Here is a 13,877-nt window from a genome sequence, read left to right on the forward strand (position 1 = left end):
TATCTTATTCATGACAGAAATGGACAGTTTCATAAGCTGCTGGCTCTGAAAATAAGCTACCACTGTTGCTCCTGTAGTTTCACACAGGCCTCTGTGAAATGTCACATAAGAAGTAGACACATTTTCCTGAACCTGGTTCTGTTTCTTTCTGCTTCTTTCTGTTAAAAGGGAGTTTTTCCTTCCTACTGTCGCCGAGTGCTTGCCCATAGAGGGTCGTTTGATTCTTGGGATTTTCTCCCTATTATTGTAGAGTCGACCTAATAATATGAAGCGCCTTGAGATGCCTGCTGTTATTATTTGGTGCCATATAAATAAAATTGTATTGAATTAAAAAAATGAAACTAAATAAACTGGATAGTGAAAAATGTAGTCGACTGCAGTACCAGCTTTTAAAATAAAGTTCTGGATATCAAAATAAAAGGATGACTGCAATAAGCCACTGTCATTCAATGAATAATGGCTGAGTATTTATCCATCCATCTTCTTTCTTTAATCCCACTCAGGGTCACAGGGGGGTGGAGTCTATTCCAGCTGTCATCAGGTGAAAGGTCTATCACAGGGCCAACACACAGACAATCAGTCACACTTATGGTCAATTAAGAAGTTAAACTAATCCATGCATGTCTTTGGACTGTGGGAGGAAGCCACGGTACCCAGAGAGAACCCACACAAGCACAGGGAGAACATGCAAACTCCACACAGAAAGGCTCCAGCTGGCCAGTGGATTAGAACCCAAGACCTCCTTGCTGTGAGGCAACAGTGCTAACCACTGCAGCATCATCTACACAGCTGAGTATTTGTGGAAAATTAAAAATAATGAGGGGCAGCACAGGATCAGGTTAATTGGTGATTCTAAACTGGTACAAATGTGAGCATCCTCTCTGTTAGCCCTACAAAAGATTAGAGATCTGTCCAGGGTGCAACCCGCATTTCACCCTAGGCTAAAGCACCCCGTGCAATCCTGAATTGGATAAGTGGAAAAAAATGGATGGATAAAATTATAATTAATGAAACACAGCAATGACAACACTGACCCCACAGAGAAATCGAGGGAAACGGAGGAGGCCAGCCCCAAATGTTGCCCTGCTGTATGGTCTGTTTGACTCACACTAGGACCAGTGATCTACAAAATTAACATCATACTATAAGACTTGAAATTAGCTTTACTTTTATCATGAAAATGTTTACCGAGGTCACTTATCACATAAGAAGGCATGTTTTCTCATATGCTTCGATATAAAGAGACTTCTTTTTGAAACCAGAGGAGTTGCCCCCTGCTGGCCACTGCAAAGAATGCAGTTTAAAGGTATTTCTGCATTGACCTCTTTTTTGTAATCTGGATGTTATGTCCATCTTTTATATACAGTCTATTTTCTGACACAAACTGGTTGCCTGACAACCAGGGTTTGGGACTGTCCATCCATCCATTCTCTTCCGCTTACCCTGTTCAGGGTCACAGGTCACCCAGCTATCATAGGGCAAAAGGCAGGGTACACCCTGTACAGGTCACAAGCCAATTCACACCTATGGGCAATTTAGAATCACCAATTAACCTAACTCCATGTCTTTGGACTGTGGGAGGAAACTGGAGTACCTGGAGAAAACCCACGCAGAGAACATGCAGACTCCAGACAGAAAGGCCCGGGCCAAGGTGGATTCAAACCCAGACCTTGGAGCTGTGAGCCAACAGAGCTAACCACCGCGCCACCATGATGCTCATTAGGTTTGGGACTGTTACTAGGAAAACAAACAAAGAAGCCCAGCAATTTATCAGGTTCAGTGGAGCTATCCAAATACTGAGAAGCCTGCTGTCCAGCTGTTAAGCTATGAATGTAAATATTTAGCATTAAATATTTCCTTTAAAGAAAGAAACAAGGATTCATTAAATACTGCATATTAATACATTGCAAAAGGTATACATAAAATCCCCACTTCTAACTTACATCTTGGTGAGACGTGCTAAATGTTCCTTAACTGACGACACACTTTTACAAAGGCGTATTGATTTTTAAGACGTGGCACATTCAGAGGACACTAAATGAGCAAGGATATCGAGGCCAAAAAGGACGGGCGAGATAAAAAGAACAGGGGACATCAGAAGAATGAAAACAGAGCGATGGAGGAGATAAGGCAACCGAGCGCAATGTGATGAGGTTAGGAGAGAGACAGGAAGAGAAAGTCTAATCCGGGGCTCATGCTCTAAGCTCCTCCATCATCTCTGTCATCGCTCTGAACCAGCTGATGATGATGAGGATGATTCATATCTCACAAAGCTTTCCGGTTTGCATCACTGCTAATAGTGTATGTGTGTGTATTTGTATTACTCATGTTGTAGGGATATAAATCTGTCTAAACTGTGCTGGGACTCCAACAAAAACAAGCCCCCATAGGGTAAATCTGTCTATTTTAGTATGGAGACTTCCGCTGTTTCTCAATTGGGATATTTCTAAACTTCCATGTATTACACTATGTTTACTGCATACAGTACTGTGCAAAAGTCTTCAGCCACCCCTCTTTTCTTTATATTTTGCTAGGAAAATGGGTGCAGTGATTTACTGAAACGTGCAAATATAAATGGAAATACAACATACAAGGGAAAAACAGAGTTTGTACAATTCTAACGAGCTTGATGGTCATTGTTTATTATGACCACCTTTATTCTTGATCACAGCCTGAACTCTCTGTGGCAGCTTCCTGGTAATTCCTTTAAGTAGTCTTCAGGAATAGTTCTCCAGGACTTTCAAAGCTCTTCTTTGGATGTTGGCTGCTTTTTATCCCACACTGCCTCAAAAATGTTGAGGCCGGGGCTCTGGGGAGGCCAATCCATGACTGACAGTTTTCACTGAGTGTTTTCTATTCAGGTATAATTTTACTGCGCTGACAGTGTGTTTAGGATCATTGTCATACTGAAAAATGAAGGTGCTGACAATCAGATGCTTTCCAGACGGTACTGCACAGTGGATCAAAATCTGACTTCTCTGTGTTCATAATTCCTTCAATTTTCCAACAGCACTGCCCCAAACCACGACAGAGCTTCCACCGTGTTTCACAGATGGCTGTAGAGACTCACCTCTCAGCTGTGGAGATTCCTCTCATTGTACCTTTGCTGGATTTTTTTCCTATTTCTTAAGGTTATGACTTTCAGGTACTGTTCATCTGCTGTATATAGTATTTTTTTTTTTAGGTCTGACTTGTTTGTCTTCCACTTTTCCAGTTTCACTTTTCCAGTTTCCTCAAATTTCTTTAAGTGTTCAGGAACTTTAAGTCTTCACTGAATACCATGCCAACATATGCCAAGTTTTCAGCTGATAGCTCTTTGGGGATCACCTTTTACAAGAACTGTACTGAAAAACAGCCAATTTTTAAAGAAAGACTTTGAAAGACCTTCAGGAAGCCTAGAAAACTATTGCTCAAGAGCAATTAAAAAGATTACAAGAAAGTCTGGCTTTTGCACATTAAAACTTTTATCAATTCAAAAAACAAAGCAAAAAAACAAACAAACAAACAAACAAAAAAAGGTCTACAACAAATGATTATGCTGCTGGTATTCACCAGATCAAATCAGTCCTAAAGAGTGTACTGCACTTCAAATCTCCTTGCTTTGGTTGCTAGCAGATTCCCATGGTCACCCATAGTTTGCATAGAAGACACTTGCCTGCAAAAGTGCAATGCCAACAGGAAACGGAGATCATTCATCTTCAAAGTAAAAGCTGTGCTCAGCTTTTATTTTGAAGCTGAGCACAGTCTTCATGTTTCAGAAGGTGCGACATTTCCAGTTTGTGTCACGCTTTTCACAGTTTCACTGCAGCTCAGAGAGTGGCTGGTGAGTGTTTGCAGACAAGTTGCAAGCTGCGGGCGACTGTGGCAATCTGCTAGCAACCAAAGCAATCAAGGAGATTTTTTGCCAACCAGTAGGGGAACGCACATTTTCACATTCCCTAGCAGTTTCCCCAGTGGGTGCTATTCATTTAACCCTATATTGTCACATAGGTCACATGTTTAGCTATCACATGACCGCAAACCTCTCAATACTTGTTAATGTGAACATGCTCACAATAGCAAGCTTAAGTATGGAAGTATACAATATGAAGCACAGCTTTGGTTTAAAGGGTAAGTCAGTCAATGTAATACCCTGTGAAGTAATGGAAACTCAATGCATGTGCGCCTCTGTGCTGAACTTTAGGTTTACTGATGAAATGAGGTCACAGGAATAGAGTCCTGTGACAGTGAGTCACTGTTGTGTTTATCTGATACTGACTAATCACAGGTAGCCTGATGAGAAATCAGTTACAGCAGCACATGTGACAGCGGTAATCAGGGCACATGAGCCTGGTATCACACAAGCACACACATACACACACACACACAAACAAATCTGGGATTTACTGTAACATCAGGCACGTGGACAGCTGACTCTAAATTTCTACCAGCTGTGGGGATTCTCTTCAGGAGATAAAACCGACCTTTGACCTTCTGATTGCTGGCCTGCCTTTAAGAACAAGTTGGACTTATATTCAAATTTTAGAAATGCGTACACACTCAAAGAACTCAAGGAAAAGCGCCACACATCCTCACACACTGTGCTTTCATTTTGTTCAACGAGAATTGCAGCAATTATTCTGTGACTGTTTCACCTCGCGGGGTGTTCCACAAGGAAATACCCTGCTGTTCTGTTCTGGGACACACACACACACACACACACAGAGAGGCTGTTCTGTGTTGTGCTACATTGCTGCTCGAATCTGGGTTAGACATTTCTGTGTGCGCGCATGTGTGTGGGAGAGCGGAGAGCTAGGCCAGGCTAAAACTGTACGTACAGTTAGGTTATCCTGGGCGATTAAAGTTGTCCCGTTATCCTAAATCAGCAACCTGCATCAATGATCAGCGCTCATCAAATGAATCAAATCTGCACGTTACCTCAGCAATGTGTTAAGAACTTCATGCTGCTTCTGTCACAGAAACCTGATGCCAGACGCCAAAAAAACAAACCAAACAAACTGACTATACTAATAAATTTGACTCTACTTATATGCTTCTGTGGAAACAACATTAAACACTTAACACATCCCGAATTAGGATGAAGCATTCACTAACAAATCGACCAGTTGACATCATGACCTTTTAATGACCCAACCTGGGATGAGATTTTTTCAAATCCATCCTTTCAGAAGGGCTTATTGTTATATTGTTGCCACAGCTTGAACAACACACCAAAGAGACTGTCCCTCGCTATGTGCTTTGGCTGATATGTGAAAAATTAAGCACTGTGAATAAGCGCATGTAAAATGTACACTGGTGTCATCACTTCTAGATGTTGCACCCTGTTTACTAGAAAGTGGAGCTTTCCAACATGTGTTGAACTCTTTCCAAGTAGATTTGTTGGCTAAACCTGAGCAAACAGTCAAAGTAATCAGCAAGTGAAACCTAAAGTGTTGGTGTGTTTGTGCCAACACTGCCCCTCCTATTTTGGACTTTGTGGCTTTATAACAGTGGAAAAACTATTTTATGACTCAATCACTCTAGAGTAAAAATAGAAGGACAACCTCTTTATGACTAAGAAAAATCTGCGGTTGCCCGGTGATTGCACTGAATTATTATTCGTTTTCTTTTGCAGTCCAAGAAGCTGCTGCAACTGTTTTCTATCTCAAGGCACTCAGAAACAGTAGCGGTCCGACTCTGACTGACTGCAATCGCTCTCAGATTGGTGAAGGTTTGCAAACAACAGCCTTTAATTTATAAACGCAGAAAGATTGCTAACACACTGCATTCAGTCTGTGCCTATGACAACTCGTCTGCAATGCATCTCTTGACAATAGGGGACTTGACTCCAGTGGTTTTCAGTTACATTGCCGTCGTGATGCAACTGCATTTCTGTTTCAGATCTTTGAGGCTACTTTCAGCTGCTCCCTTATTCACAAGGGGTCGGCCAAAAATCAGCCAAATGCTGGAAAAACAGAAGCAGTTGCAGGTGGGCACCACCTAGACTGTTAGCCTTGTCATCACACTTCAATAAACACAACACAGAAGAGATTAAAGATACATGAAGATATGTCTAAGAAGCTGCAGCTCAGAGGGGAAACTCTACAAGTTGGTTTCTTAAACACAACCAAGTCTCAAGCTAAAACTGGCCACTGCCATTAATCTCAGCTCATTTCAGCACTGTTATGTTTTTGGACTAAATTTACATGAATTTAAATGATTTGTTCTCGCAAAATAACTTGCTTCAAACTGGCCATTAAGGGATAGGTGTGTTTTGTTTTTTTTAAACTCAACTGAAAGAAACATCACAAAACATAATGCCACAAGTTTTCTTCTGAGTGAGATCAAGATCCTATTTTATACAGTTATTTGTATCTGCAGAGGATGAATGGTAACTTTGATGACACCTCGACTTTACTTCTTTTTGTCTCCACAGGTTTAACTATAAAATCTGCACACAAAAATTGGATGGATCACCAAGAAACTTCAGGATGACCCAGCCATAACCTAAAAGTAGAGCTATGCCCACCAGCCTGCTACATAGTAGTTTGTGTTTAGCTCAAAGTCCCAGCATGCCTCACAAAACTATTCATATTGATGTGGACGCCTAGTTTTGCTTTTGCTCTTACTTCTATCATGATCTGGGTTTATCTGCTTTAAGCATGTATAAAGTGGCATCCTACTTTAAACAAGGACACTCTGTCCCTCCCCAAAAATAATTGTGTATGAGCTCTTGCCCTCTAAATATTCAAGCACAATCCTCCGCAGCATACATGAATACATTAGCTGAAGGTTTGCAGCATTAACACCTGTTAGTCTTTGTGCCACTTTTTATGTCTTAACCCTGAAAGATCAACCTGCAACGCTCCGATACCCAACCACACAACTGTATTTTAAACTGTGGTGGACACTCAGAGGTCTCCAAGATAACATGTCAGACTGTATTTTTGGATAAATGTGTATAATCTGAGGCACAATTTATTTATTATTATTAATGTTTAGTATTATTAATGCGGGGGGGGGATGACTCATGAAACATCAGCACTTTGATTGTTTTGTAGATTGACCCAAACATCAGTTTGAGCTCTTTGTGTGCAGAGATAGGTCCGCAGGACAGTGAAGGTCACTCATCGTTAACTCTAATATTGTCATATTGAAGTACCCCTGTGAACGAGCTACCAAGGCGATGACCTACGCTGAAAACACAATCTTGACATTTTTAAAACCGCACAGTTGCTCCAAAAAGCCTACAAATCCCTACTAATGCAAATATATTATCATTATAAAAGAAGAAAATAAGTGGCTTTTGTGTTCGCTACCTTTCATTTTTCTTTCTTTCTTCTGTGTGCGTGATTTCTCAACAGTGTGAGAGGAATTAGGTGAGTAGCTGCAGTTCGCTGTGGTCGCACTGCCCTCAGTGGAAGACCGTCACCAGAACTAATAGGATTGGTTCTTTACTTATTCAGGTCCTCGTGCATGCACACTCTACAAACGCAGGCATGCTTTGCAGTTTCATTCACGTACTACACAAGTAAGCTTATAAGCATATAAGCAGGAGCAGGTTTGTCTGTCTGAGAGGGAGTAATTCAGTCTCTGCTCTTTCAGGCTCGCTGCCAGTGTTGTTGGCATAATGCGGAAATCGCCCTCTTTTAATTTTTTTTCCTCTCACTTTATGATGTCATTCTCACCTCACATCATTTCTTTGTCACCCTCTGGTGTTTTCAATATTCCCATCTCAACAGGCTCGTCCATCTAAGGAACCAATTTGACCTCTTGTGGAAAATTGGCAATCTACTCCTAAACGTTTAAACTGTACAGTCGGAGTGCAACACATTACTGATCCGTTCTAAGGTCAGCTGCTAATCAGAAAAATAGCTCACCCCTTTTAAGAGAGCTGCTTCACTCTGCAGCCAGCTGTTTTTGATCACAGCTTTTTTTTTTTTTATCTGTTGTATCTGTTGTACAAAATAACCTCACCAAGACAAAAGTGTACCGCGCTGTAGGCTGGAAAGAGCTGATCTACAGCCATGCAGCACTGCAGTCAAAGTGGAAGCCGAGGCTCAGAACTTCATACAGCACGAAGCGAAAATGGAGCTGAGGAAGGACAATATTTCAAAGCCAAAAACAAATGTATCATGACCCATATTAAAACCTTTTAGCTTAGAAACTAAAATCAGTGGAGGTGATGACTGACGAGCAGATTTAAAGTCCAGGATGTCAAAATTCAAAAACGTATTTTAGACAATTCATCATTTATGTATTTTTGTCTTAGGATAACAATCTTAACTCAAACTAGTAAACTTGCAAACACTACACACTTATCTCACAGACACAGGGAGAGCAGAATCAGGCTTTGCTTTAACTTTTTACAGTGGTCACTCACAGTGCTGCTGCCTAGAAAAGAATTTCCAAAAAGGCCACCGTTAAAATGGAGATAACTGTCAAGTTGTTAACAGGTCACTTTGGACTGCTTCTCCAACGGAAACTTTTATGTTATAGGATAAAACCCGTCACACACCTACAAAAGTGAGGCTTATTTTTATAAAGCCATCACAATAAGAAGCAGGAAAATGTAGGTGGGGGCCAAAACAGCACAAACATTTGTACAGGGGGAAGCAGAACGTGGCAGCAAATTCAGAAACTAGAAAACTTTTGGACTCATGTGCCATTTTTATAAACAGATCCAGGATCAGTACACAGTGTGTCCAAACTGTGGACTGGTACTGTAAGTGAACAGATGCCATCTTTGAGTCTAGTCCTCTCTAATGCATTCGTTGCATAAATGTGTTTCACACATGTGCAGAAGAAAGCATGATGGCAGCTTCTGGGCAGGACAACATGAAAAAAAAAAAAAAATCAAAATCAAAAGTGTGTGCACAAACTGAGAAGCACAAATCAAGAACAGGATGAAGGGTGTGAAATCTGATACACAAATAACGGCGCCTCCGCTGTGCGAGCTGTCCCTGCGGTGTCAAATTTTGCACAGAGGAATTCAAAAAAAGGCCGCACACATTTATGTCACTCAGACCTACTGTATGTGCACAAACACGCAGACGCAGAAACCACGTCACACCCCCCCCTCTCTCCCGTCACTTGGGATGTCACACTTTGGCACCAGGCCAATGATAAAACTCCAAAAACATGACAGGAATTTTTTCTTTTTCATAACATGGATGCTACAGGTGGCACGAGTTCTACAATGGAGACATTTCGTACTTGAGTTGGCTGATCAGGAACTAAATAGCTCATGTTTTCTGAAAGAATTCAAAGTATTTTATCGGGTCATGGCCCATTTAAAATCCCTTCTCTCCCACCTTAATCTGTATCCCAAACATTTACCTTGATACCTGTTAAATGACATTTCTGTCTAAACTCTACATAAGTAGTTTAAAAAACTGCCAGAGTCACTGCAGCCAGAACCTGGATCCTTAAAAACACAAGGTCTGGACACAAAATAGGTCATAGGCCTACTTCTGATGAGTCCCCACTTGACAAGAGTATCAATGTGTATCTGTAGCTTCAGGTCCCAGGACAGCTAATTACTTTCTGCTTTGAGTCCTTAGCTGTAAAAAACAAGAAGTGTTGCTTTAATATTCCTGTCCAGAAGTTTCTTGCTGCTGTAAAGAAGGTCAGGACATGCCCATTAACATCATCAGCCCAACTCTGCTCATTGTTTTAGTTGAATGCACTGAGTTATAATGAGAATCAGCCCTCATCTCCATTCAGCAGAACAGCTTTATCGGCGTCTTAACAGCTCCAGACGGTCTCACTTGGTTTGCCAGTTTCACTCATACTGTAACCCTAATTTCACCTTATCCTGAATCTGTCACTGATCTCAATTACATGGTGAAATGAAGCCATCAACAAATGTTTTTTAAGCAGTGCACAACCGCTGTGGTTGAGACACATGCATCACGGAGGGTGGATGTGTGAGAGATGAAAAACAGGTGTTTGAAGATGGATTAAGATGTTGGAGATGTAACAGCAGCCCATAGATATAAACATGCTGATGTCGGGTCTTGTGAGATGCCATCTTGATCAGGGGCTCCGGCTCATTCATAGGTAAAACTTATTAATTTAATAAAGACATGCCAGAAACATGTAACACATCTGTTTTAGAGACAGACTTTGAGCTAAAGTGTCTGCAGCTGTTATTTCAAGTCAAACTCTGACAGGACATAATAACTTGTTTAAACCATGGGGACAATCATGTCCTTTTTTTACATTTTACCGTGGAGCAGAGAAAAAAATCTGCAGTATTGTAGTGATCACTACAAACATTACAGTCATGCAAAAAAGAAAGTTTTTCACAGCACTCCAAGTGTAGCCTTACTGATTCTAAAGGATTTAAGAAAGCAAGCAGCAGCCAGGTGCTGCTACTCAGATGCATTTGATGAAATGAGCATCAGGAAGTATGAGCACCTCTATAGAGGTTTAGATGTTTTGTTTCCTGGTCTGGAACATTCAGATGTGATTTAACACAATGCCAAAATCTTCCCAGGAGCATTTCACACTCTACAGGCTTCAGTTAGCATGTTAAATGTTAGAATTTGTGACAGTACAATTAGAAAAAGACTGAACAACTGTGGCTTGTTTGGAAGGGTTGCCTGGAGAAAGCCTCTTCTCTCCCAAAAGTGAACATGGTATCACAGCTTAGGTTTGCAAAGTTGCATCTGAACAAACCACAAGACAGCTGTGGAGATGTTTGGCCATAACGCACAGCACCAGGTTTGACAAAAACCAAACATAGCACAGCAGTGGAGGAGTGATTATTTAGGCTTGTTTTGCAGCCACAGGACCTGGGCACCTTGCACTGAGCCAACTACAAACTCCAGGATACCAAAGTTTTCTAGAGTCAAATGTGAGGCCGATAGGTAAAGCTTGGCCAAAACGAGGTCATGCAACAAGACAATGATTCCAAGCACAGCAGCAAATCTACAGCATTGGCTGAAAAAGAAAAGAATCATGGTGTTGTAATGGCCCAGTCAAAGTCCAGACTTCAACCTGATTGAAATGCTACGCCAGAACCCTAAGAGAGCTGTGCATGAATGAATACCTACAAACCTCAATGAACTGAAGCAACGCTGTGAAGATGAGTGGTCCAAATTTCCTCCACAACAATGTGAGAGACTGATAAAGTCATTCAGGAAATGATTATTTATTGCTGCAAAAGGTGGTCATACAGGCTACTGATGTCACAACAACATGTACATATTATCTTCTACTAATAACAAGACCCATCACTGATGGGCATATCCTCCTGTGATTCATTAACAAATAAAATCAATTTAGAAGTTAGGACAACAACACAGCCCCCATTTTATAACAGAAAACCCTTCAGCAGACACCTTAATACCTTCTGAAAAACAATTTTTTCCCTAATTTGGAGGCCTGGCTCTAAACTTTTATCCAAATACTTTTAGTCACCCCTGGGTTAGTAAAGATATGATACATATTCCAGCAAAAATATGTTTTCAACATTAACAAAACTCTTTAAGTCAAATCAATTTTAAGCATGCTGTACGAGACTGATACTCTGTAATTAGCTTCACCAAAAAGTTTTTTTAAAAAGCAAGAAGTTCAAACAGTATCTATACTTCTTAGTGGCCACATCTTAGAACAGACACAACAGCTTTCCATGGTAAACAAATTAGAGAAGGTACATGCTGCAGTCTTGTACAGGGGTGTACACTACATAATGTCTTTCTATTCATATCATTTATAACAATAAGCCAAGTAAAATTCAGACTTAAAAGGTATTTACATCATGTCTGTACAGGAATATTACTCCATAAAGCACCATAATCTGCTGATATCAGTGCATTATATATAACATCCCTATAATCATAAGGGAACCATGTACAAAACATAATGCAACCATATTGTTTACATTTGAGCAATATTTCTCAGCAGACCGCGAGTCATCCCTGACCAACATGTAAGACAATGCTCAGCCAATCAGAAGTTAGCATCACAGACTAATCAGTAAGGCTGTCACTATGTTGCCAACTTAGCAACTTTGTTGCAGTATATAGCGAGTTTTTGTTATTCCTCTCTGCTACAGCCTTGATTATAACTACATGCAAATTATAGAAATTCATAGACATAGATATATATAGACATGCATGTCTCTGCATGCAAATGTCCAACTATGTAAATTAGATGATGACACCATATAGCGACTTTTAGGACAGCCAATAGCTACTTTCCGTACTGAGGAGTTGGAAACAGTGCCTAGAAATTTGGGATTCCCCAGTTTCCCCAGCTAGATGTTATATTTTCTCCATTTAAGTCAACAATTGTCAAGAAGGTATAGCCAGTCACACAGAACAATATGATCACATGATTTGGCTAAGCCAATCGGGCATGAGAAAGAGGCTGCATCTCATTAGTATATATTATGATAGCATTAGCAGACTGAATAGTTTACTCTCCACTTCAGATCAATACAGCCAAAGTGTACAAAGGGTACTAAACATCCAGGAATATAAATATCGTGTAAAGAACACATAAGCCAAATTTCATGGCTCAACTCCTTGTGGCTTTGGAGTCTATAGACTGGAACGGTAAAACCTTATGAACAGACACCCGGACGGCATGATGACCATGATGACAATAACCTCTCACATAGTATAGTAGCTAGCATGTTTGCCTTTAGAGCAGAAAAACATGCCAACAACCTCGTTAAAGCAGTAAGTACTCTAACATTTCAAAACAGGATCTTTGCCTTCTTGCTGAGAGTTGGTGCACAGCTGTAAACATGAGGACGGTCACCGAGATTAGCCAAGGATCGTTGACTGGAAGCTCAGCTCTGTTTAAAGACAGTGATGTGCCCGCCAAAAGATGCTCAGAAATTAACAACTTGTGTCCCTTTTGTCTAATCACAAACAAAGAGAAATTTTAAAAAATGACCTGCTGCAGTTAATAAGAAAATTACAATCTATACCTACAATATTCTTGTTCTTTAAGGGTAAATGTTAAAACGAAATGTAAAGTTAGGGAGGAAATTTCCTTAGTGGCTGTTTATTTAGCATTTAACACTTAGAGAAGCTGCCTGATAAAGGCTGTGTGGGCGCGATTTGATTGGCAGTGGCCTTAAAGCAACCCCACACCTGCCATCAGTTTTTAATTCAAGAATTATTAAATCCTGATCAGTGAATAATATAAAAAAATATTTTAAAAAAAACAAACACTTTTTTCTGCTGAGCCTTGCCAACTTCAAAGCATTTGATTTTAGATTACCCAGAACCCAGAACATGACTTCATTCACAGGAAAAAAATAAAAAGGCGCAGACAGACAGTTATGGCACCTATAATTTCCTACCTGGAAAGAGCGATCTCAGCCTTCTGCCGGGCAATATCTGCTGCCTTCTGTGCTCCCTCCACGGCTCGGTCCACCTTCTCTCTGATCTTACTGGCTCGGAGGGGGATCAGGTTCTTCCTCTTGCCGCTCACCAGGATGTTCTGCTTGTACTTCCCTTCCTCTTTTGTCCCATCAGGAAATGTGGTGCAGCCGTAGCCATGACGTTTGTTGCTCAGCCACTCCCCTTCATACTGCAGCCCGTCGGACCGCCTGCTCACTCCGAATCCGGTACGCTTGTCGTTCTTCCACTCCCCACAGTAGGTCTCTGTTGCTGTGGCATCCACGTCGTCATCAGCGACAGTCAGCTCAGTGTCTGCATCCCCAAGGCTGGAAGAGGTGAAAGGTTACGTTAAAATACTAAATATTCAATGATGTTTTTGAGTCAAACAAAGTTTAGAAGGAATAAAAAAATGTTGCCTTGTAGTATGTTATAACCTATCAACTATATCATTACTATATCATTGCTGTTACTCACTGGAAAAGTATCAGTTGTCAGTTGGAGCTCACAAAAGTCTATTAAAAAGTAGCTAAGAAA

The 13,877-nt window shown here is 40.8% G+C and overlaps 1 protein-coding gene across 2 annotated transcripts in view; it reads right to left on the reverse strand.

Moving 5' to 3' along the window:
• Window positions 1-13,877, reverse strand: part of jph3b (junctophilin 3b) — a 56,722-nt gene that overhangs the window by 20,037 nt on the left and 22,808 nt on the right. For both annotated transcript variants that reach the window (XM_030731410.1, XM_030731409.1), the window contains one exon: window positions 13,304-13,669. In XM_030731410.1, the coding sequence (XP_030587270.1) occupies window positions 13,304-13,669 (366 nt within the window). The remainder of the gene's footprint in view (window positions 1-13,303; window positions 13,670-13,877) is intronic.

This window comes from Archocentrus centrarchus, chromosome 6, assembly GCF_007364275.1.
Source record: "Archocentrus centrarchus isolate MPI-CPG fArcCen1 chromosome 6, fArcCen1, whole genome shotgun sequence".
Taxonomy (NCBI): Eukaryota; Metazoa; Chordata; class Actinopteri; order Cichliformes; family Cichlidae; genus Archocentrus; species Archocentrus centrarchus.